This window comes from Protopterus annectens, chromosome 1.part0, assembly GCF_019279795.1.
Source record: "Protopterus annectens isolate FY-2018-M chromosome 1.part0, PAN1.0, whole genome shotgun sequence".
NCBI classification, from domain to species: domain Eukaryota; kingdom Metazoa; phylum Chordata; order Ceratodontiformes; family Protopteridae; genus Protopterus; species Protopterus annectens.
In genome coordinates, this window is record NC_056725.1 from 1,256,148,028 (window position 1) to 1,256,173,701 (window position 25,674).

Consider the following 25,674-nt stretch of genomic DNA (forward strand, 5'->3'; position numbering starts at 1 on the left):
ACAATGATAGCACAGCAGGTTCTGTAGTCGCAGTAAGGCTCTGAAGGGCAAGAAGTCTGAAATTCAAATGTATGCCAACACAGTCTGACCTCATTCTCTGTAGTGATATGCCTGTATTCTACAAGACAAGGCACAATATTATGCAAAATGGCAGCAAAATGTAAAGCAAATATCAGCACAGTCTCTGCAAATGTGTACAGTTGAGAGGTGCCCCCCACATCCCCATAGAAAAGCAGTATCATATACGTCTGCAGGGAAAGAACAGTACAGCACACATTGCCATGGCTGTCATAATCCACATGATAACATGTGCCATGACAACACAATTGCCTGAATACCCCTACTGATGTGTTGCCTGTAGATATGTATGAGGAACACACACTAAAGTCCTCTGATTCCTCTGTGTCCCTGCTGGACAGGGGCTTTGTGTGCTGATATGTTGTAACATGGCCTACACTCTCATCTGTGTGGGTGATAAGGACCTCAGGGCCCATACCCTACTAATGTAATAATGACCTATCAATCCACACACAAGTGTGTGTGTCAGGAGTCACCAGATTACTCTTCACTGCTCTGCCACTGATACTGTAAGTTATATTGCTATCGGGCTTATACTACACATATAATGGACATTTCTGCACAGTAGACTGCAATCAGTACCCACACAAATACCCCCAAATCTGTGACAGCAACACATCTGGACAAGGTCATAAGTGAAAGTGGGACAAATGCAACATGATAGGCATGTGTACTGAATACTGCCCTACATACTGAGGAAGCTGGTAGTGTAAGGTGTCTTGCATTCCTGGGACTTCTCTGCAGGGGAGGAACTTTGATACAATAATGTCTGTCATTAGGCTGTAACGTCAGTCTTCAAGTATATACAACTAAATTGCCATAATAACACAAGTCTATGTAGACTGCATGAAAGTGCTGAAAAAAGCCCTGGACCATCTGACCAGAAATATAATGTGCAGAGGTATGCCTGCACCAGGATATCACCTGTCGGGTAGAAAGAATACCACACAAGCAGGGGATCCCTTGCCAGCACAGTACCAAGTTGCTGGATTGTTTATAAAGCTTCAGCAGTCAAGTCGCCATAATCACACTTGTAAACAGGCCTTATTGGGCAAGAATGTGCTTAGTTTGGTTCATAATAATGTTCTGTGCATAATACATCTTGTATTCCTCTGGTAAAGCACTTTGATGATCTCGGGATGTCTGTCAGTAGGGAATGACAGAATACATTGCAGAGTCAGACCTCACATATATCAGAAAACATGTCTGCTAAAACAAACCCAGCACCTGTAGGGCAGTTCTTTTTACTTTTGGGAGGTATGGTTGTAGCACACAAAACCCTGGACTGGACTACCAAGTATCTGTGGAATGGAGTTGAACAATCACTATGGAGGGTCATACAAGGTATGCTCCTACACTTCACAGCCCATGTGAAGACTCACTATGGAGGGTCATACTGGCCATGTTCCCACAGCTGGCAAATCACAGCCCATGTGTACACTCACTATGGAGGGTCATACTGGCCATGCTCCTACACTCAGAGAATCACAACCCATGTCTACACTCAGTATGGAGCGTCATACCGGGCATGCACCTACACTTAGAGAATCACAGTCCGTATGTAAACCCAGATCACCTTCCACAACTGTATTGTGCCTATATGTCTCTACACACAGACAGCTATGTACAGCTGACCTGTCTCTCCCAACCCTTGTCACACAGCCATACTGTCAGCTACCTGTAGGTGCCCCATATCTCGTAGGTCTGCAATGGGTGAGTGTGATACACATGCATATTTAAGGGCAACACATACAAATATATCAATCATACAGTGGCATAGACAGGTGGATATAGAGAGAGAGAGAGAGAGAAACAGTGAGAGAGAGGGGGGGATACACACACACACACACACACACACACACACACACACACACACACACACACACACACACACACACATGCACACGCACATGCACACACACACACACACACACACACACACACACACACACACACACACACACACACACACACACACACACACACACACACACACACATGCACACACAGTCATAGACAGATACAGACACACTGAAAGGCATAGAGCATACCTCTCAACTGTACAGATTTTTGCAGAATGTCCATATTTTGGCCTTATATTTTTGATCTGTTTTTCATAAAATTGTAGTTTTCTGGAAAATTATTGGTAAATTATTAAAGACTGAAGTTAGAAAATATGACAGCCATTTCAATTTCAGATTTAATATCCTTCAGAAAATTCATTTGTTGCTCTATCAACTTTCTAAGTTTGTAAGAATAATATTTAAAAATTGTCCCTATTTTTGGGCATTTGTCCCACTTTTATTTATGGCTTTGTCCAGATTTCTTGCTCTAAGAGGTTGAGAGGTATGGCATAGAGTGTCATCCCGCTGCAGACAATTGCTCACCTTGTGTTGCTACTGCCATGTCCCACTATGAAAGTGAGCCCCATTGCCTAAGCAATCTGACATCACCTAATGTTGTGTGTGTTTGGAGGTGACAGTATCTTGAAACCTCGGCCAACAGAACAACAGCAGCCATTGCTAAACACTATAGTGCCTTCTGATGACACTCATCTTAGAAGTCAGTTCAATCCCTCAGTAATCCAGTAAGCTGTGTGGCGCATGTAATAACTGTGTAATAATGTAGTACAGATAACTAGATAGATAAGAGTTCTAATCCCAGCACTGACTACTGTGTGTGTGTGTGTGTGTGTGTGTGTGTGTGTGTGTGTGTGTGTGTGTGTGTGTGTGTGTGTGTGTATGTGACAGAGAGAGAGAGAGAGAGAGATAGAAGATTATCTTCTGCATAGGTGTATTGAAAAGAACATTTTGAGGCCTGTGGAGGGCAGTATGGTACCCATTTCCTCAGTTTACAAGGCTGTGTGACGACACTCACTTTAGAAGCTACCTCAGACTGTCAGCAGCCCAGCAAGCTCCATCACATGTGTAATAACTGCATAATACTATAATAGAAGTAACTAAATAGGTAGGGTTCTAATGTTCTATATATACAGGTGAGGTGGCAGACACGCATTACAAAGACCTCACAATAGGCAAATGCTAACATTCACAACACAGTCAGACTACTACATATCCTGTACATGCTCTCAACAGTATACAGTGCAGCCATTTTCACTTCCTGTTACAACTTCTGTACACCTCTGTGATATGTGAGTATTGTTAGTAGGTGATGGGCATTCTAGTAGTACACACTGCAGACATGTACACATAACTGCTGTTCACCTGTATAGCACAGTGGCAACTCTTACAGGACATACCTCCCAATTGTGCAGAGTGGCATAGAAAGTCTGCATGTGTGGCCCATATTTCCGCTCTGTCTTTCATAAATCCTGTGTCTGTCAACTTACTGTGCTGATATGAGTTCTGCTGTCACTATTTAGTGACATATTTAGAGTCTCACACCTCAAAACCTGAAATACATATATGTTACAACATAACCGGTTACACTTACCACTTCTGAGGCTTACAGTGGATATTATGTGTACACACCCATGTTAACATGCCACCTATGTGCCACATATAACATGAGTCCACAGACATTCTGTGATAACATCACCCAACTTTACTGTTACCTATGACCTGTGCAATCCAATTGCAGAACACACACATTGGTTAGGGGTAACATGTAGAATCTGCAATATGTACATTAGGCTGGTTGCATGACTGTGCACTCCCTTAGGATAATACATTGTTGTAGCACATTCTCATTTCCTAACAGCAGTCAGTGTGCTTGGGAAGGTGTGTCTGAGCATGGCACATCTGCACTTTGCAATATGTGTACACTTGCCCTTGTAGAAGGCCTCAGACTCTGTTGGATTGCAACGGCATCCCGTCTGCACATGCCTCTTCAGGGCACCACAGAGATTCGGTAATGTATGTATGTGTACACTGTGGCTGGCCCATTCCAAAACTTTGATTGTCCACTGCTGAAGACATTCTTTCATGGATTTTGATGTATGGTATGGGTCGGTGTTGTGTGGAAATGTGTAAGTGTTCTCCATCCATCCCTTTGTAGCAGAAACATGACTCAGTTGCAAAAATTATTGGTATGTTGAAGTGTTCCTAATCCCCTCCGCCTTGGCCATAGGCCCACATCCAGCTAATGAACAGCAACCACAAAGCAGAACACTGCCATCAACATGCTTCAGCATGGGGATGGTGTTCCCCTGCTGATGCACATTGTCCTTCTTCTGCCAAACAAAACTGTTGGTATAGTGGACAATAAGTGCAACCTTGGTGTCATTACACCATAACATATTTCCACACATGCTGTTGGAGAACCTGAAGTATTTTCCCTGAGACATTTGCCAGATCTGGCTGTTGTTCAGTGTGTGAGACGCCTTCCATCTTCCAAGCCTACACCATAGGCCACACATGTGGAGAATATGTGAGATTGTACTCACATGTAGTACACAACTGGTACTTACCACTGATTCCTGCAACTCCTCTAGTGTTGCAGTAGGACTCCTGTCAGCCTCCATAACCACTGTGGGTCCTGCCTTTCCCACACATTTGGAGGGCTGTCCAGTCCTGTGCAACATCACTGTTGGCCCATATGTCCACCTCCATTTGATGAGTGTCTGCATTGTGTTCCATGGTATATGCACTGTTGTGGGAATGTGTGTGTACCCTATTCTGCCCTGACCCCTTGCACAAAGGAGATCCCTTTGCTGCATTGTAAGCTGTATGCAAAGTATGCTTGTTGCTGTAGCAGGCAATGGAGTACATGTAGAATAATCCTGGTAGGACAGCAGAGCATCATTTGGTGTTAATGTCAGAGTGTCAGTAGTTGACAGCAGGTGTCTACCCAACAACACGTATGTCTGTACTAATGTCTGCATTTGCTTCAATACAGTATTATTTTCAGACTGTGTACACATATACATGTAGTGTCTTCTACATTTGTTATGTGTCATACTTGTTCCCCTAACAGAGTTTTTTCTGTTACAACTGATTTATACAGGTTTTAGGTCACATGACAGGTTGCAAGGGTGTGGAAATGTGTGATTGTGCTGCCACGTTTGTATTTCAGAAATGGCCGCCATTATCATGGGTGTGTGTACACCATTTATATGCAGTGTATAACACTTATTTTAAATAATGTGCCTAGATGTGGTCTTTCCTCCCCACATTTTGTCAGTCTTTCTCTGGATTTCATGCAATTACAGGTTGGGAAGTATGGTACCGATATTTGACATCTCCTGCTAATACGCCCCTGTGATGACCACTGTGATACAATGCAGTTATCCCCACCACAACTGAACATGCAGATATTTGCACAACAGCTGAGAGTAACAGTTGTGTGCATGGTCACATGCATAACCTTAACATGCCTGTGTTACTGGTGAGCCACAAGAAGGAAATACCATACTCACCAGCTGAAGGCTGCTGTCCCTCATGCAGACCAGAGGTATCTATGTAGGTGTGGGGGAGAGATAGTGTCAGCAAGCTCATATATGGCAGTGGTACAAGATGAATGTTATGTGTCTGCACAGGTACAGTACAAGCTATGATGCTACCCAATTAGTTGTCCCTCACTATAGATGTGCACTTCTGTGCATTACCAAACCCCACCCACAAATGCAGTTTGAACTGACATATGCATATAGATACTCTATAGAAGACAGTATGACTGATAAATTACTACATTGATGTGCACTTCAGCCTTACCTGGACACTCTTGGCCTATTTCCTGGGTGCCACCCACCTCCATGACTCGTACATCTTGTGTTGATGGTCATGTTGGGGCTGCCCCAAGGTTGGCAAGGAGCTCCCCAGTAGCCGTAAGTGGGGACTGTGTTGATGGACCCCTCACCTGTAGCTGTACGGCCTCTGGCCATGGCAGCGGCCTTTTGCCAGGCATGACTGATCAGGTAATTTGCACAATGCCTGACCTGATTTTATGTGCAACCATGGTGGCCTAAGCTTTTAACTCTGTGGGCAATGTCATCCCACAGGGCAGTCCACTCCCGCAGATGTTGCTGGCTCTGGGAAAACAGTATGGCATGGTGCTCAATGACTGCTTTGACTATTGTTGCAGTCTCTGCCTGGTCGAAATCTGGTTGACGCTGCATGCCACCTAGAAGACATAAACAGAGAAACACATCACAGGACCTCAGACTTGGACTGAGTTATTCACAGAACCAGCACATCAATATTGACTATCAGGAGCCACCACTTCCAACCACATCATACCCCTGTCATCTCTCAGCACAGTATGAACCTGCATTGCAGTCTTGCTCCTGATGTGTCATGTTCCCCTCAATGAGGGGCAGTACATTGCATAAACCAAGATTCACCATTCATGTTTCTGTAGAGGGGTGACAGTGTCTGTGTTCCTTGCATATGGGATGTCAATGATGCACCAGCTTTGCTTCCATACAGTGTGTAATGGAGTTGGAATCATAGGCCTGTGTTCATGTAGGATGCAGACAGGTATGTTCTCGGGTCCCATGTGGACTTGCTTTTCTTGACTTTGATTAGGTAGTATGCACCTACTCCCTGATGATAAGTGGACGGTTGTGTGTGGTGTGCATATCCACCTACAGTGATGGTGAGCCAAGGTTGTGATGTTTGCCCTAAACCTGTCCGCAGCAGTTTGACTGTACCTATGGTGCATGTGTATGTGGACGGATAACATTGATCACTCACACCATGAAGGTCTGGGACAGAGTAGTGGAAGCTATATTAAGAAGGGAGGTGAGGAAGGGAGGTGATCAGCAGTGTGGTTTCATGCCAAGAAAGGCAGCACAGATGCAATGTTTGCTCTGAGCTTGTTGACTGAGAAGTACAGAGTAGGTCAGACGGAGTTACGGTGTGTCTCTGTGGACTTAGAGAATGCATATGACAGGGTGTCTAGAGAGGAGTTGTGGTTTTGTATGAGGAAGTCAGGAGTGGTGAGGGAATCTGTAAGAGTGCTACAGGAGATGTACAAGGGTAGTGTGACAGTGGTGGGTTCTGCCATGGGAGTGACAGGTGTGTTTACGGTGTAGGTTGGAGTACATAATGGTTCAGCTCTGAGCCCTTTCTGACTTGCAGTGCAGATGGACAGGCTGACAGACAAGATCAGAGAGGAGTCACCGTTTACTTGTCATTACTCTGCAGTGTCCCAGGGGTCAAGGAAGTAAATATTGTGGGAAGAAATATCTGGGGAAATTTTTTGCTAGGCTTGTATAGGCCCTAGGGCCAATAGCCTAGTACCAACCTATGAACCTATGAACTGTGATTTATGCAGATGACATTGTGATCTGTAGTGACAGTAGGGAACAGGATGAGGAGACACTGGAGAGGTGGAGATATCCTCTACAGAGGGGAGTGATGATGGTCAGCAGAAGTATGACAGGATATATGTGTGAGACAGGGAGGGAGGTTAGAGGAATGGTGAGTACGTAGGGAGTACAGTTTGCGAAGGTGAATGAGTTGTAACACTTGGGATCAACACTGCAGAGTAATGACAGGTGTGGGAGAGAGATGAAGATGACAGTCCAGGCAGGATGGGTAGGTTGGAGAAGAGTATCAGCAATGATTTGTGACAGACCAGTACCATTAAGAGTGAGAGGGAAGATGTACAACACAGTAATAGAACCAGCTATGTCATATGTGTTGCAGACAGTGGCATTGACAAAAAGCAGGACTCACAGCTGGACATGGCACACTTACACATGGTAAGATTTGCAGTGGGTGTGACAAGGGTGGACAGGATTACAGATATGTATGTTAGAGGATCTCCCCAGGTTGGACAGTTTGGAGAGAAAGCCAGAGAGTACTGGGATAATGTTGATTTGGATTCATGGTGAGGAGGGATGCTGACTATATTGGAAATAGGATGGTAAGGATGATGCTGCCAGGTAAGAGGTGAAGAGGAAGGCCTACAATAAGGTGTATGCATGTGGTGACAGAGGACATGCAGGTGGTTGTTGTGCTAGAGCAAGATGCAGAGGACAGTAGGAAAAGGAAACAGATGAAACACTGTGGAGACCCCTAACAGGAACAGCCAAAGGAACGGGAAGGATATGTTGTAATGTCAGTCTGCATAGGTTGCCAATTAGTTGACAGGCACAACACAACTGTAATAGTAAATGACTACAAATATGAGGCACACATATGGTTGGTGTGCATAACACTGCAGATTTGAATGGTACTAGCTCAGTATATCACATGCAGTTCAACACAAACATCTGCAGCACTTTTGCAGTATGTAAATACCCTGCATAGGATACTCACATTTCTGGCACATGCAAGTATATCAAAGCTATATTCACAATTAACATTGAATATCTACAACATCCCAGTATCTGACCTAGTGCTGTCACAGTCAGTATTGTTAACACACACTCCTGTAGTTGGCATATGTGAGCCATCCTTTCCTGGGATGACTCAGGGCCCTGAGCTGTGATCTATGCCACTGCAGACAGACCCAGTTGATATGGCCATAGGTAATGTTCAGTAATATATGAGGATAGTAAGTCTGGTTGAGACATATTTGTTGAACTCCCTATTTTCCCATTATTACATACCCCCTACTGCATTACATTACATGACATACCTTATTTTTCCCCATTTTATGTTTGCTGCTGTTGCAGTGCTCACGTATGCTGTTTCTTTTTCTCTATATCTCTCTCTCTATTTCTCTTTATCTCTCTCTCTGTCTCTCTCTCCATCTCTCTCTCTCTCTCTCTATCTCTATCTCTATCTCTCTCTCTCTCTCTCTCCCTCTCCATCTGGTTTGCATAGGCAGCACTGCCTTTTATAGGTAATGCTCAAGAGCAGCTGATGCCCTGTGCACCAATTGGTGTCCCCCACTTGCTAATTGCATGCAGAACAGCTGTGGAGTTATTCATATAGCCAATAGTATGGCAACACACACCTATAATTTAGTATATCTTGTGGGAGTTGGCCCTTTTCCTTGCTGTGAGGAAGACTTCATGTAGGTGTGTGAACAACAGCATCAAAGAGGTTCCTTTGAAATACCTGTTACATCGTACACTGTGAGACAGCCCAACAAACTGGGGGAGAATGTTCCACACATAGGGACAAATTAAGTATTGCTGTTATACAGTTGTATGGATGCTAGTTTAACAGGGTTCTGTGGACATGGCATTTCTGTGTGATTTTAAAGTCTGACAGTGTTATGTGGTTGACATAAGTCTCAACAGTAGGCCAATCTTCAGAATGGCCAGATGTTGGACTATCATGTTCAGTGTGTTTGTCAGACATGTCTTTTATTGATAAAATCAGTACCATACTGTGGGGATTGCAGTCAGTAACTTCTATCATCCATTTGTGTTTCTCACTTTATATCCCTTAGAAAATATACGTTTCAACAAACCCTGTTACACCAGCAACTGTGTCAGTTTATAACAGAAATATTTCATATATGCCCCTATTTGTGGGCCTCTGTCTCTCATGTATGTCAGGCTTTCCGATGTCATGCAGTAAGATGGTGATAGGTGGGGTATATAATTATTTAGTGGCTTCATTCCTGATACCATCCTAGTGATGTATCAGACTGCCAGACGTGTAATGTGTAACAGGCCTGATATATGATGACAAAGCATGTACATTGTGTGGGACTCTGACCAGTTTACATATCTGTGTATGTATGCCAATTGTTGACAGACTGTCAGGATTGTATAGCAGTGTAGTGTGTCAATGTTATCTGGCCTGTGTAGGGAAGGTGGTACATGTATGCCTTAGGTCTCCTTTTCTGTCTTCCTGTGCATGCTGCTCCAATCTGTGGTGGTTTCCCAGCTGTATATGTTTGTAGAGGCAGACTGAGACATGTCCCATACCACAGTCAGCAAAAATACTACAGTGTGACTTGGGCCAGTATATGTAGGGGTAGTGTGTGAGAGGCAAACATGTTGGGATATTTCTGTTCAGAAAGTCCTTATACTGTACTGTTCATTTGTTTTCACATTATGTCACTGTGCCTGTGTTGGAATTGGTTCTGGGTATGCACGTTCACAATGGTGTCTGTTTTGCAGTGCTGTTACATCCCTGTAGTGCCTGGTATATTTTCACATAAAAGTGTAATTCCCCATACTGGATTTTGGTTACTGTTGTGTCAACCTGCCTGTACTGTGGACAGTGCTTGGTGACATGCTTAGGAGCTGGTTGTCATTTCCATAATGTGATGTTATGTCCAAATATTGATAGGATGCACTGTTGCCTGGTCCCCACAAGTGTTGTGTATTTCTGACACATCAGTGGGATGATGTGTGGATTACAGTCGTTAAGTACTGTGAAGTAATTTACTGTTGGACTTGTGCTATTTCAGTAACTATATGTTAGGACAGACATGAGGGTGTTACTGCAGCAACTGTGCCAGCTTATCTACTCCAGTAGTTCATATATGTCCCTATTTTCATGGCTTTCTTCCCCCACTTTGTCAGGCTTGGTCTAGATTGGTTGCAGTAAGGGGTTCTGAGCCTACCTCTCAACTGGCAAGATTGTTTCAGACAGTCTAGGTTTATTGGTCATATTTGTGGTATGTTCCACAGATTCATTCTTTTATTTCTCTGGTCAGTCACTGTGATGATCTGAGGGTGTCTGACAGTAGCTGGTGACATAACATTTCATTTTGAGTAGTGAAATCCTTCTGAACATGTATGCTGAAAGTAACCCTGTCACTCTGGCAACATTGTACATTTTTCAGTGCAATGATTAAAATGATTCCCTAGTTTTCAGCCATTGTCCCCTCATTTGGACAGCCTTTGGCCAGATGTGTTGCAGTATGAGTGTTACAGGTATGGTTCTGAGGTATGAGTCCAGTAAATGTTATGAGCCTATATACATACATATATATATATATATATATATATATATATATATATTTTTTTTTTTTTGTATTGCTTTTTATTTATATATATATAATATATATATATATATTTTTTTCTATATTGCTATATTTATATATGTTATTTAACTTTTTTACATCATATATCATTATTTATATATAGATATGTATATATTTTATATGTATATCTGTATTTATATTATTGATATATTTCTCCATGTATATGCATTTCCATACATATATACATGCGTATTTGTACATATAAAAAAACTGACTTTAATTCTACAGAATGTTTCTGTACTGTTTCATGAATGCATTGCAGAATATATGTGATAAACACTAGCAGTTTTCCATATCCCAGATGGCCTGGTGGTATGTTGTTTGACTATAGTATAATAAGCCTTGGGTTCAAGCCTTGACAGCACCAGTTATTTTGTTGCTAGGCAGAACACTCTGTGGATGACACAGTGATTAAAGCAGTTGTAAGCAGCTTTAAGCAGGTTTGCATGGACCTAACCAAAGCTAAGCGATGCCTATGTCTGCCTACATTCACTTAGCTTCACTTACGTTCTCTTACGTCCACTTAGCAATGCTTAAATTAGCTAAACACAGCTTACAGTTGCTAAGGATTGCTTAAAATGTTCATGGTTAAGCAACCCTTAACTAGTTTCAGCAGAGCTGCAGCACACTTAACTGGCCGCAAACAATTATTTAAAAAAAATAAATAAATAAATTATTTACATTTCCATAAGTCAGTTTATGACATCACAATAGCATTTTGGCTGCCCTACACTACCATACATGCTACATATGAATTACAATATCATTCCAATTCATAAAAATTAATTTACAACTGCTTCTACACATAGAATGCATTAGTCTGTTGTGAGATTTGAACTGTGCATCTCTTGCACACTAAACTGGAGCTCTAACTACTATTCTGCATCAGTAATAAAGATCACTCCTTCACATTTGTATTTGACACTCAAAAAGAATTTAAGCTGGACTGAGCAATTCTCCACTGCACGCAAACCTGCTGCACTTTGGTTAAACTTTCTTTTTTATTGTTAAAAAAATATACAGAAATATTAAATTATAAGATATATTTATCAGGAGGTTGCAGGCATGTGGGGCAGAGGTCTGGCCATTCTGGGGAAAGTCATGTACTGTGTGGGCAGCTTTTTTATACATTGTATAAATATTTTTTTTCGTATCTCAGAGTCTGTGAACAATGAAATGCTCTGTTTTACATTTCAGTGTCCACAGACACTGAAATAATGCATAATATTAGAGCCAAGCTCTAATATTATGCTACTTCCTTGTTTTAAAGTGCCGTATGGCACTTTCTGAGTGCAGGGGGCATGTTTAAGTGTCCGTGCAGTACTTATATATGCCCCCTGCACTCATACACGGATCGTGTCTGTGTAAGAATACAGCAGCGCGCCCTCATTAATATGTAGGGTGCACTACTGCTCTACACCTACACAGAACAGTCCATGCAAGAATAGTAAGTACTGTTCTTGCACAGACTGTTCATGAATCCCGGGGCAGATGTTTGCTTAAATACAAGTTTTAGACAGACACACCTTGTAAGAGTCCCTAACAACTTAGTGAATGATAGTGTATCAAAAGTCATAATGCTGAACACATAGGGCCTGATTCTAAAAGACTTGCTGTCAGTGTAAGTGACCACTTACACTGAGAACAGGCTGAGAGCAGGTGTTTTGGAATATGGCCCCCTCTGCAAGCTTGTTTATAGATAGGCCTTGCACTGAAAAAATCACTTAACACTGAGAGCAAATCTTTGGGAATAAGGGCAGACTTGCACTACTCTTGTTTATTAACCATTACTTTTTATCTTATTTTATTTTTTAGAACTTCTACAATATTTTTAGAATTTTTGCAATACTTTTTAAGGCTTCATAGCTATGTATATTCATTTATGCTCCTATATTTAAAGTTTTTAATTAACTGGGGTACTAGTGCTTTAAGTTTTTATTGGTGTTTATCATGTGATTTGTTGGTCTTTATAAGTCATGTGACTTGTTCTATTTCCTGATTCTCATGACGTCCTAACATCTTTACAAGGACAAAAGTGCTTGGCCATTGGTTATTTTGAATAAACCAGTTTGGTTTCTAAACTCCACATTTCACGCCCTGATTTTCTTGGTTGAGTAGTTGGATACTGTGTGAGCCATTCTTTGGTTTTGAGTTATTTTGATTTTTTACATTTTAATGTTTCAACATTCTGCCATTTCAGCATTGCATATTCAGTATTATGACATTCAGTGTGACATCATTTGGTAATCGTAAATAGCTCTCTTCTTATTTTTTGAACATACACTCTCTCTCTATTTCCAGAGTGCTGTAGACAAGAAAGAAATTCTGAATAAAAACGTAGCTCAGTGACACAACACCTGCAGTGGAAATCATGTTATGTGAGAAACAGAGATAAAATAGAAAGATTAGTTAATACATTCCACAGGAAAGGACCAAATGACAAAACTGTCATTGTACCTTAGGGGTTTTACAAGAAAGTAATGTATTTAAAAAAAGAAACGTAGATGCAAATAGGTGCAACATGAATGTAAGAGCACTGATTATCTGAATATGATGTAATATCTCTTTGTTAGATAGTGGGCACATGATTCAATGTCCTAGGGGTAGAGTGAGATAATGTCAACATCTCAGAGGGGTAATGAAGGGTGTTGACAGGGATCAAATTTAGTTGAACTGTTCTGCATTCTAACAGTAGTTTTGCTAGAGTCAGTGTCTCCTGGTACTTTTTTCCCAACCCTGCTTCATCCATTCTAGTCCTCTTAGTGTCTCCATATCATAGCCAGATCTACCTGCTCCTATTTCATCTCCCAGACTTCTCCAAGTAAGCTGGGACTAGCATGGATCTTAAAGGGTGCCCTGGGGAGCAGGTCCAGTAATTGCTTTTACTGCTGAGTAGGGTTATATTATGACCTACCCTTGTTTCCCCTCTCCCCACTCTTACATTCATTGACAACATCTGAGGCTACCATCCCTGGGCCACGCCTCCGCTCAGGGAGCTTCTTCAACAAACTCCCTCCCCCTGGATGGTCATGCCCATCCATACCTACCAGAGTCTCAGACTACTGAGCTGTTTCTCCAACATGTATCAGTTAGGGAATTGTCCTTCTGTGGCATGGCCCTGTCTTAGTGCCTCCAGATGCTTTGACCACAGAGCTGATTATATTTACATGGAGAGGTGTAGAAGGTTCATAGGTTCATAGGTTCATACTAGGCTATCTGCCCTAGGGCATTTATAAGCCTAGCCAGAGTGTGTTTGGCTTTCGCCACCCATTTTAAATTAATTTTGCTATGATCTTTTTCGAGGTTAGCATACTGTGCCTCTGTCTAACAGTGACACAGAAGTGATACCTAGGGTAAACCTACTATCTCCCATCCACTCATCAAGATTCCTCTTGAAGAGAGTCAATGAGGGACTCTGCCTAACCTGGACTGGGATTTTATTCCAGAGTGAAGGGAGCCTCTGGGTTATGAATCTGTCCCTCCAGCATGTCCTATTTATTTCAGTGCTGAGGTTCAAGTCTCTCGAGTGCGTAGCTCGATGGGATTTGGATTTTCTGAGGTGCAGCATGTCCATTAATTCCGGGTTGGACATGGCTTTATACGTCAGGCACAGATCGCCTCTGAGCAGGCAGTATGCCACTGAATAGAGCTGGAGTTTCTTTAACCGGGCAGCATATGGCATCTGTTTGAGCCCTTTGATCCTCTTGGTGAGGTACTTCTGGGGTCTTTCCAGTTGCTGCAGGTGTCTGGTAAGGTACATCCCAAAAGGGGCATTGTACTCAATTATGGGCCTGATGAGGGATGAGTAAAGAGGCACGATGACCTCCCCTGATCTAGATGTGAATCCCTTCATGATTAGGTGGGCTATATAAAATGTTTTTCTAACCACTTTGGCCACGTGGTTGTCAAATGAGAGATTGCTATCAACTTGGGTCCCCAGGTCCTAATTACTTCTTCCGTTTAATGGATTACCACCTATGTGGTAATTTGTGGGCACTTTGTTTTTGCCAAAGGGGATGACTATACACTTCTTGGCATTTAGCTTGAGGCCATGGCTCTGGCACCAGTTGTCTGTTTCTATGAGGCCCTTTTGGAGGATGCATGTGTCGGCTGGAGAGTCGATTATAGCGCCCAGTTTGCAGTCATCTGCGAACTTGGTCAGCCACAGTCCTTCCGTGTTGGCCTGTACCTCCGAGAAATATATGCCGAACAGGAGAGGTCCCAAGACTGAGCCTTGTGGGATGCCGCTTGTAACTGGTTTGGAGTCTGACATGGCTCCAGCAATTCTAACCATGTGGGTTCTGTCCTTGAGCCAGTTTGCAACCCATCTAGTGACATAGAGGTTTATATTTAAGCTGGTGAGCTTATCTATAATGCCCGAGTGGGGTATTGTATCGAAGGCTTTTGCGAGGTCCAGGTAGGCTGTGTGGACCACCTTTCCCTCACCAATGGCCTTGGTAACTGTTTCAAAGAAATCAACCAGGTTTAAGAGGCAGGATCTGCCCTTAACAAAGTCAAACTGGGTAGGATCCAGTGTCTGTAGGTCCCCAATATCTCTTTTTATGAGGTCCATGATGATCCTTTCCATAGCTTTGCAGACCAAGCTAGTCAGGCTTATGGGGCGATAGTTTCCAGGATCTGTTGAGGCACCACCTTTGTGGAGAGGGACCACTGTTGCTGTACGTCACTCTTTGGGTACATATCCTGTGATAAGGCTGAGATTGAACAGTAGTTTTATGTTTGGGTTTAGCTCTTCTTGGAGTTCATGTAGGACGCAGCCCGGGACACCGTCTGGTCCCATTGATGCTGTGTTTTTTGCTTTGGAGAGGGCGGCTCTTACCTGAGCATCTGAGATGTCAGGGGGGCAGCACTCTGCTGAGATAGATATTTGCCCTTTTGGTGGGGAGTTTGCACTGAACCTGTCAGCTAGGATGTTGGCAATGTCTGTGGGTTCGGTGTATTTTTTGTCATTTTGGACCAATTCTGAGCATATCTGGGAATTCCCACCCAGGTTCCTAACATAACTAAAGAAAGCCTTGTGATTATCCTTAGTGTCCTGTGCAATTTTTCTCTCGAAGCTGGCCTTAGACGATTTTATGAGTGCCCGTAGTTTTTTGCTAACATTGATCAGAGATGCCTTCCCTTTTTGGGATTTTGCTCTACCATGTAGTAGCTTCCTCCTTCTATTGTATAGTTTGTTTATGGCTGGGGTCCACCAGACAGGTCATCTGCCTTTGGAGGATTGGGACTTGGTTTTATTTGGGATTGTATGATCCATGCATTCCTGAAGGTGTTCATAGAATGCGTTTATAAAGGATTCTGTGGTCTGGGAGTGTCATTGCTTTGCCCATTTTTAGTGAACCAAGTATTTGGCAAAGAGGCTGTGATAAACTGACAGTTTTCTTTTAGCTGTCTCTAGGGGATCTCCTGACCCACAAACCAATCACACTTGTAATTGATAGTCCTACAACATAAATACATATTCATTGTAGCAGTGCCAGCATGCAGTTCAATAAAACAAAGTATAAAGCTTTGCACTTTACTTCCATATTTTAACATTCCTGTTGGTGCTTATTACTCTGATTAAACTTTCGAGTTTTGCTTTTTGATTTATCTAGCTTAACATCTTTTCATTCATGTACAGACCTAATTAACATGTCAACCCCATCTTTTTTTGAACATAGTTTACCATGCATAATTCAAGCAGGATTTGTCACAATACCGTCTTTGACAGAGCTCTTGTCAGAACTAGAAGAGGAGATATAGTGATACTAAAAATGGAAAGAAAAGATAGTGTAGGAAATGTTGTTTAAGACGTTTATCTGCTAAAACAGATGTGAGCATTACATTATAATTACTTGACTTCTCATCTCAATAATAAAATATAAAGAAAAATGCATACTAGTCAGTAGAAATGTGACTTAATACAACTAGTAATGATAACAATCTGAACTATTTTCATAATTGCTAAGAGTTAGACTGTTAGCAATAGTGGCAGTTTAAATGAACAAAACAAAGTTTTTTTCATGGATGTTCATTGCAATAATTTCTAAATGATGTCAGGATATTGATGTGAGACTTGTAGTGACAGAGAGAAATGTCTTGACTCTCATGTTTTGTATTTTGTTTCTTCCTAGAAAAAGATCCAGTGTCACAATGGCACATGTACCTCTGCTGTTGCTGCTGTCCATGTCCATTTTAAGTGTCATTTCAGGGACTTTACAGATTGATGATTACATATGGCACATAAAAAAAGTACCACTGGTTGTTAGCAAAAGAACTTTGTCTCTTGAGAACCCCAAATTCAGTGCAGAGGCCATCGATGAGCTAAATGGGACTTGCGGCATAGAATGCCAGAGAAGCATGCCAATGCCAACCCTGACCGATCTGGAAGAGAACTTTTCTTATGAGACTATGTATGAGAATGGAACACGAACACTGACAGAAGTGTTGGTGAGGGGAGTGGACATACAAACAGAATATGAACTGACAACAAACACTGTGCATTCTAGAAGAAAAAGGCAGGTCTACGGCTTAGACAGTAGATTCAGCATCTCTGATAAACAGTTCATTACCAAATTTCCTTTCAATACGGCAGTGAGGATCTCTACTGGTTGCACTGGAATTCTTGTTTCACCAAAGCATGTCCTTACAGCTGCTCACTGCATTCATGATGGCAATGATTACCTCAAGAGTGCAAAGAAGCTGAGAGTGGGTGTGATGAAACTGAGAACAAAACGTAGCAATAAAAAGCGCAAAGGAAAAGGAAAAAGATCCAAAAGACCAAAGAGAGATGTAGATCCCAAGCCAAGCTTCCAGTGGACAAGGGTAAAACACACTCAGATCCCAAAGGGATGGTTTAAAGGGCTGACTGACAATGTTGGAGTGGACTATGACTATGCTATCCTGGAACTGAAACGATCTCAAAAACAGAAACATATGGAACTGGGAATCAGTCCTCCATTCAAAAAAATGCCATCTGGCAGGATACATTTTTCAAGTTTTGATGATGACCGACCAGGCCTGATTGTCTATCGTTTTTGCAGCATATCTGATGAATCAAGTGACCTTGTATACCAGCACTGTGATGCTCAGGCTGGTTCCAGTGGCTCAGGAATGTACATTCGCCTTAAGGAACCTGGAGAAAAGAAGTGGAAACGAAAAATCATTGGTGTCTTCTCAGGTCACCAGTGGGTTAATGTCAGTGGTGTGCAGCAGGATTACAATGTTGGTGTACGAATCACACCACTGAAATATGCACAGATTTGCTTCTGGATACGGGGGAACTATGCTGATTGCCAAGTTGGCTGACAAGAGCCCTTTGAGACTTTGACAGCACCTACAATGCATTGCGAGTCTGTGCTTCTGCTAAATAGCAGAACAGTATGTGTGAGCATATGTTGGCTGCAACCAACCAGTTCTGAAATTTGCTACCAAGAGTGAAACCTGTAATTAAATATCAATTGTAACTAGTGGGGGAGTGGGGCAGTGGGGGAGTGGGGCAGATATCTGCAGAAGATGAAAGAAAGGAAGGGAATGGAACTGTTCAGAAGGGAATAAATGCTTAGCATCACATTTAAAAATACTGGGGTTAGGCCATTTCTCAGAATGCAACAAGGTGTAAAGTTTCTTTAATACAGTCACAGTCTAACTTGGCATCATTATTTATTGCTCACTTGTTGTGGACAAATGCAAGTGTTCATTGATATAAAGGCAAACTAAAGATCCGCATAAGGGAAAAAGAACCAGTTTTAGCTTACTGAAGATTTGCCTAAGAGTTATATTAAAAACAGAAAAGGTTTATTGATCTTAGTAAAGCTCCTCTAAGGCAATGTTAGGCACATTGTGAACAGATTACTATGTCCTGGTGTTATCAAATTTTGGATATGCCATCAACATAATATCACATCCTATTGTCAGCAGATGTAGAAAGACAGTACCCTATTTTGAGTGGAACAGTTTAAGAGGCTTTTGTTGCTCCCTTTTTATGGTATATGATTAACAAAGCTAAGTGCTATTCAGTACTGTATTCATTTACTGTATGTGCTGGACATTACACATGCTCAGTGCTGAAACATAATTCCTTTCTCCATAGGTAACAGTCCAGAACATTTCAACTTTGCATAGGTGGCTGAGACTTATTAAGTTTCCCTTGCAGTCTGGAAGGAGATAGCAACTTTGTTTCTTGACTTATCTGTCTATCTTTAACCTTCTGGATTCACAGTACTAAATATCCAGTCAGGCATAGGACTTCCTTTCTCAGGTAAATCTGGGGTTATAGAGGGTATGTGGTACATTCTGGAGCCCCAACTGAGCTGTATCCATCATAACTAACCAGAGGGGAGGCACAATTTGTTTTACTGTCCACCATTGTAAGAGGGCAGGATCTGGTTATGTGTCAAAAATGGCTTATGAATAGACATTAAAAACATCAGCAATGGAAAACTTTCCTGAGACTTGAAACCTAGTGCAGAAAGGACAGGTGAATTTGTGATAAGTACTGATTTACTGAATTTTCACAATACTATTATTTTATTATTATTTTACTTTTGTCTTTTAACTGCTGTTTCAAATGCTGAAAGAAGCATGAAACCCTGCTCAAAAGTGTAATTTCATGGTCTTGGGAGTAAGTCAGGCAGTAGGTTCACTGCTTGACTAAGTCATACAGACAGAAATGGAAGTGTGTGCTGCAGAAACCTCCCATTTAAACATTTCAGCCATGATATAATTCAGGCATTGCCTTGCTGTATAGCTGACACCAATAATAGTCATTATAATCAACTGTGACTTCTGGTAATTATAGGTCAGAGATGGCTTTTTAAGAGTCTTACAGTCAGTGGCCCTAGAAAAATATCAACTGTTATGCTACCAACAGTTGTCGCATTGTGTTCCTCTCAGCACTGCTTTAGCTTGTGGTGAGCATTTCTAACCAGATAGGAACATGAATAAACCACAAGCAGAACATTGAAAGAAGGAATGCTGGCATACCACACTGTGCTTTCAAATCACATCTGTTCCACTTCTGGCACAGCTATTAAACACATTTAGGCTCCCAATTTCAAAGAATAAAAATGAAGCTGGTACATGGATTTTTTTTTACTTTAAAAACCTGCGTCTTTGCATGTATTTGGGTAAAGTTAGTCGCATTTTAATTAATATAAACAGTGAAACAGCCTTGTAATTATTGTTTATGTACAGCATTCAGACAACCGAGCTGTGACTATTAAAGTCTTGAGTTTATATAACCTCGTATTTACTGAATGGTTCATTTTGTAACCATCACTGAGTTTACCAACATTCTCTTGCTTCTTCTCCAGCATACTGAAAATGTAATCTTGAGTGTCTGAATACCACACCCAAGTAAACAAATGAAAGTAAAAAATAAAGAAATCTGAATTTATTCGTGCATAAATGTCACAGATGAAGGAACATTTCTCTGCCTCCACAAATCCTTCTTTTCATTTTCTACGTTAAGAATCCTGGGTAAAATGCAATACGACAGGCTATTTCTCTGCGCCCCAGTATTAAAAGTCATTGTGCTGCCCATCAAAGTTAGGGGCAGAAAAAGGAACATTTTATTTTGTACATTAATGGGCCTAGTGCTACTACCTAACGTAGACAGTGATGTGGAATCTTTGGGTGCCATTTGTTGTGGTTTAACAATTTCCATGCATGGGAATAGTTCTGACATTTTTAAACAGAAATATAATAGAACAAGGTTAACACTAAAGGCAAAAATCAAGCACTGTGCCTAAATTACTTAATGTTTCATTTTTCAGGCATGAGCAGCGTTTCTTTCCAAGTTGTTTTTGTATATCAAATAAGGCAAAATTGTACTGTTTTCTTTCATTTTACAGTGTTACCAAAAGCTTACTGAAAAGTATCACTTGAATCACTTCAGCATTGACTGAATCATTTCATTTCATATTAATCCAGACAAAAAATGAAAAGCCTCATAAAACAGCAACAGTCATTTTACCCACGTTTGTCAGTATAACCAAAATGTTACGAGGTGGGAGTTTTGTTTTGCCTTCTCTGCAGATGAACAAAATGAAAAGAATGCATTTTAAGTCTTACAAGTCTCTCATCCAATCTGTACCCTTCAGAACTGTATTTACACAAGCTTGTGAGTATGTAAACACTATACTAGCTACCCTGTCATGCATGCGCATGTACTTTTGTACAAGAGTGTGTCTGCATAGGCGTATATGTGTTTTGGTGTTTACATGTTTGCACATGACTAATAACAGAGATGGTACGGATATGTAACATGTAAGAGACTGCGGTTATCATTGAATGGTGACATACAAAGAACAAGATGAGAAATCAGACCAGCTTCTCTGTGGGGCTAAAGTACTATGGTTTTTGTTTAGTATGGTTATTCTAAACTAAACTACAGAAATCTCTCATAAGTAGTAAGGTGCAGGTAATCATATATGGCTTACAGCAGTGGCACCATAATTTACTTCATCTTTTGTCTCTCTCAAGTCAAAGGCCTGTGCTGTTTTGATACTGGACATTATCAGTAGCACTACAAGTAATGATAATACATGTTAATGCATTTTTGTCACTGAAGTAATTGTTTAGAGTAAAATAATGACCTCTAGATATATATGGTTCAGGCTCTTCAGGCCATCTTTACCCTTCAAGGCTTAGTGTGAGACAAGGAAAGATAGCTGTTGTTGACTGAGCTGAAATTATCTCTTAATTTTGTCAACAAATCATTGGATAGGGACACAAAATGGTATTGCATACAGGTTTCACTTCTTATCTTTCTGTTTATTAATCAATGAAATAATGGTGCTTTATTGATGTGTGCACTTAAAATGAACCAATTTCTCTGGGTAAACCTTTGAAACTGATTACTTTCATATATTTCTCTTCTTTCATACATTTTTGCACATTATTTTGTTTTGCTGTTTAGTGATCTGCTTACATTTGATGACAAGCAATAATATGGAAATGAAGAAATCTACACTGTGCACTCCAGATTTATTAATATAAATTGATATTAAAATATTGATCCATAAGATTCCAAAAACAGCTGGCTTTCACCATTGACAAGACTGTTGAATATGGGGTCTTTTGTTCTTCTTTTCTATTTAAACTGACTGACAGCTTGCCTTCTTGTACTCCATTTGCCCTAGAATTTTTTTTTTAGAAATTGCAGTGTCACTTTTAGCCTCCAGATATCTTGTCTTAACAGAGGATGCAAAACTAAACTGTAGGTAAACAACTGCAGCAGACACTTTTACAGGTCCAAATTTTGTCTTAATTAAAGCACCTAAAGTATTAACACAAACAGATAAGATGAAATTCATAATCTGGATTTGTATTTCTATTGATAAACCTTTCTAAAGCTAACTGCATTGTTTGTTTCCTGTGATTTAACAAATCCATTTAAGAAATGACTGTAGTTTGAGATATGCATGCAGTAAGATCCAGGGTGTGCTTTATAGCCTTAAAAGGACATGTAAAAGGAGTCCATTGACCACACAGTACTAATGAAACCCTTATTAGGTTTATAGGTACTTATTAGGTGGGTTTCTGTGAGAATCATAAGAAGCTTAGCCGTACATTCCCATGGCAGTTTTTGACCCTTATATTTTGCATACAAATAACCCAGAGGTAGGCCAAATAATGATATGTGAGGCATGTACATGCTTTCCATATATATAGAAGACAGGGGTGCTAAACTAGGGTGAATTTGCAGTAACCCATCATCTGTCCAAATTATATTTAAAGAGAAGTACTTTATTTTATGTGGCGTGGAAGACAGTTCCATAGAAGTGGTATTCTCTATGATACAAACCTAGCCCTCCGACATATTCTATTTATTTTGCAAAAGAGATTGAGATCCCTAGAGCAGGTATTTATGCTATAATTGAGAATGTGTAATAGGTCTGATGGCAGAGGTTGCCTCTCAGTAGCATGTGTGATACTGAGGAGGGGGATAAGGCTTTTAGATGGTCTGCATAGTTTTTATGATTTAGGCCCTTGATATTTTTAATGCAAAATAATTGTGGTTGTTCCAGTTGGTACAAGTGTTTGTACAGGTGTATACAGAAAGGGACATTATGCTCAATGATCAGCCTAACAAGTGTTGAGTACTTTGGCATCCTTGGATCTGGACACAATACCTTTGGATATAAGCAGTGCAATGTAAAAGGTCCTTACAGCAGTGGATATGTGGTGTTCATTGTCAACATAGTTTTCCAGATCCCTAACTTGGAATTATTTTTCAGGAGGGTGTAGTCTGCTTGCCAAAGGCTTCAATTATACAATTCTTTGCATTTAATTTTAGTCCATGTTTTCAACACCAGCTATTTGTTTGGAACACTCTCTCTTAGAGGATCTTGATGTCTTCTGGGGAGTTTATGAGGGCACCAAGTTTGCAGTCATCTGTAAACTTGGTCAGGCACAAATCCTTAAAATTAGCTTTGACCTGTGAAAAATAAATGCCAAAGAGTACTGTCCCAAGGAGTGAAGTCTTTTGTAGAAGGTATAGCCATCTACCCAAACTTCCTGGGTTCTATTTGTGACCCAATGTGCTATCCCACCAACTTACATAGGGATTGACATTTAGCTGGGAGAGTTTTTCTATAATACCCGAGTATGGGATGGTGTAAAATGCTTGTGCAGGGTCTAGATATGCACTGTGTACTGTTTTGCCCTCATCCATTGCATGAGTAACCTTTTTTTGAAGAAGTCAACTAGATTAAGTAGGCAGGATATGCCCTTGATAAATCTAAACTGAGTTGGGTCAAGTCTGTAGGTTACCTTGATCCTCGTATATTAATTGCATAATGATCTTTCCGATAGTCTAATGGATAAGACTGGTCAGGATTATGGATATATAATTACTCAGGTCCTTTAAAGCCTCACTTTTGCACAAGGAAATGACTGTTCTCCATTCTTCTGGTCCAACACCTGTTTTGAGACTAATATTAAATAGCTTATTTAAGGGATTAAACAAGCCATGTTTCAGGCTGATCTGTAGGCAGCCTGGTATGTTATCTGGCTCAACAGACATAGTGTTCTTGGCCTTAGACAGTGCCTTGAGATCTTGTTCTTGGGATAATTGAGTGCAGTGAGTATGTATGGATAAGCGATCTGGAAATACTGGAAGAGACTGGGGTGATGTTTGAGCTAAATTTCTGTACTTCTCTGAATGTGAGTATGTGCTATCATGTACTATTAACTCTGCACAGTGCTAGGCATTATTTCTGACATTAAAAAAACATTAAAGAAGGGCTTGTGGTTATCCTTTACCTGCATGGCTATTTTTACCTCATATCTTGCTTTGGTTCATTTGATCGGGGTCTGGAGTTCCTTGTTTAGTTTAGCTAGAGAATTTTTGGCATCTTAAGAGATAGATTTATTGATGTTAAATATTTTTGAATTACTAGAAAACACTTTTAAATATCCTAAATTGAAAGCACTTTAAATATTTTCTGGCCCTTGGGTTAAATAAAAAACAAAAATAAACAAACCTGGACCCTATACATGTCTTAGCTCGACATTTAGAATGAAGTTTTCAGGCACTATTTATGAATCGTCAAGATACCTCATATATGCTGCACTATGTAGAATTTGTATTACAAATTATTTTATGCAGAGTGATAAATATTTTAGTAGTTGCATTAATGGGCTCCCTAAACTTGTAAGTTTTGTAAATTAGTCCCTGGTATGAAAAATATTTGGCTAAAAGGATGTTTCGTAATAGACAGGTGTCAGATGCACCACCTGATGCTACAAATGAACAGTTCTTGAAACAGCCTTATCATTCACCTTTGGATTTCATGTACGCAAACTGCAGATATTAGTCTAGGATCAAGAGAACGTAAAAGCCATGAAAGGGAAGGTGATCTACAGCCAAATACAATGTGCTGTTTCAAAGATTTTCCCAGAGTCATTTGTACGTTTTGAACTCTGTGCACAATGTCATCTCAACTTATAATAATAAGTGATGTTCAGGGTGCTAATTTAATCTTAAAATGTTAACTGTATGAATAAAACAAATGTTTTGTAGCATATTATTGACAGGGTAGGATTTGTTTCAAAAATGTTCTAGTAATTCATTCTTTAATTACGGTGTAATTTTTTTCATAAACATTGGACTGAGTAGCACATATAGATGTCAGCAGTAAGCTTTGCAGAAAATTCTGAGGTACCTGAATAAAATGTTCACAACAAGACAGCTAAAACAGAAATACTGTTGACATTTTTGTATTATCATATCTACTTTCTAAGCGAAAGCATGATGTTCATGTTTGAAATACATTGTATGTTGTACTTTATGTAGGTATCTGAAAAAAGGATGTCAGTTAATTGTGTTGTGAATAATTTAAAATATAAAATGTGGCACTTTTATTTTCCAAGTGATTATTTTGTCTTTCAGCTTAAAAACAAAGTTTGACTTCTGAAGGATTTTTTGTGGGTCATTATTCTAACAGTAGACAAGTAATGACAATGCTTATTCAATAGTTGTGCAACATTCATGTGGAATGCTATGCTCTGTGTCAATTTTTCATGTTATAAATACGTAATATTCCTGGGCCACCTATAGTAACCCACCTCTCAGAACATATGAAATGCTGTTACAACCTTTTGAGTCATTAAAACTATTTATTGTATATTTGTGGCAGAAGATTTTAATGTTTTTAATTTGTCACAAAAACAGGAAAACAAAGCACTCACACTAGTTCTGCTCCTGTAAATGTTAAGTACTTGTAC

The 25,674-nt window shown here is 40.4% G+C and overlaps 1 protein-coding gene across 2 annotated transcripts in view; it reads left to right on the forward strand.

The window, feature by feature from the left end:
- PRSS35 (serine protease 35) overlaps positions 1-25,311 on the forward strand; it is a 130,242-nt gene extending 104,931 nt beyond the window's left edge. For both annotated transcript variants that reach the window (XM_044066016.1, XM_044066024.1), the window contains one exon: positions 17,076-25,311. In XM_044066016.1, coding sequence (XP_043921951.1) covers positions 17,076-18,249 — 1,174 coding nt within the window. In that variant the 3' untranslated portion in view covers positions 18,250-25,311. The remainder of the gene's footprint in view (positions 1-17,075) is intronic.
- Positions 25,312-25,674: the final 363 nt, after the last annotated feature.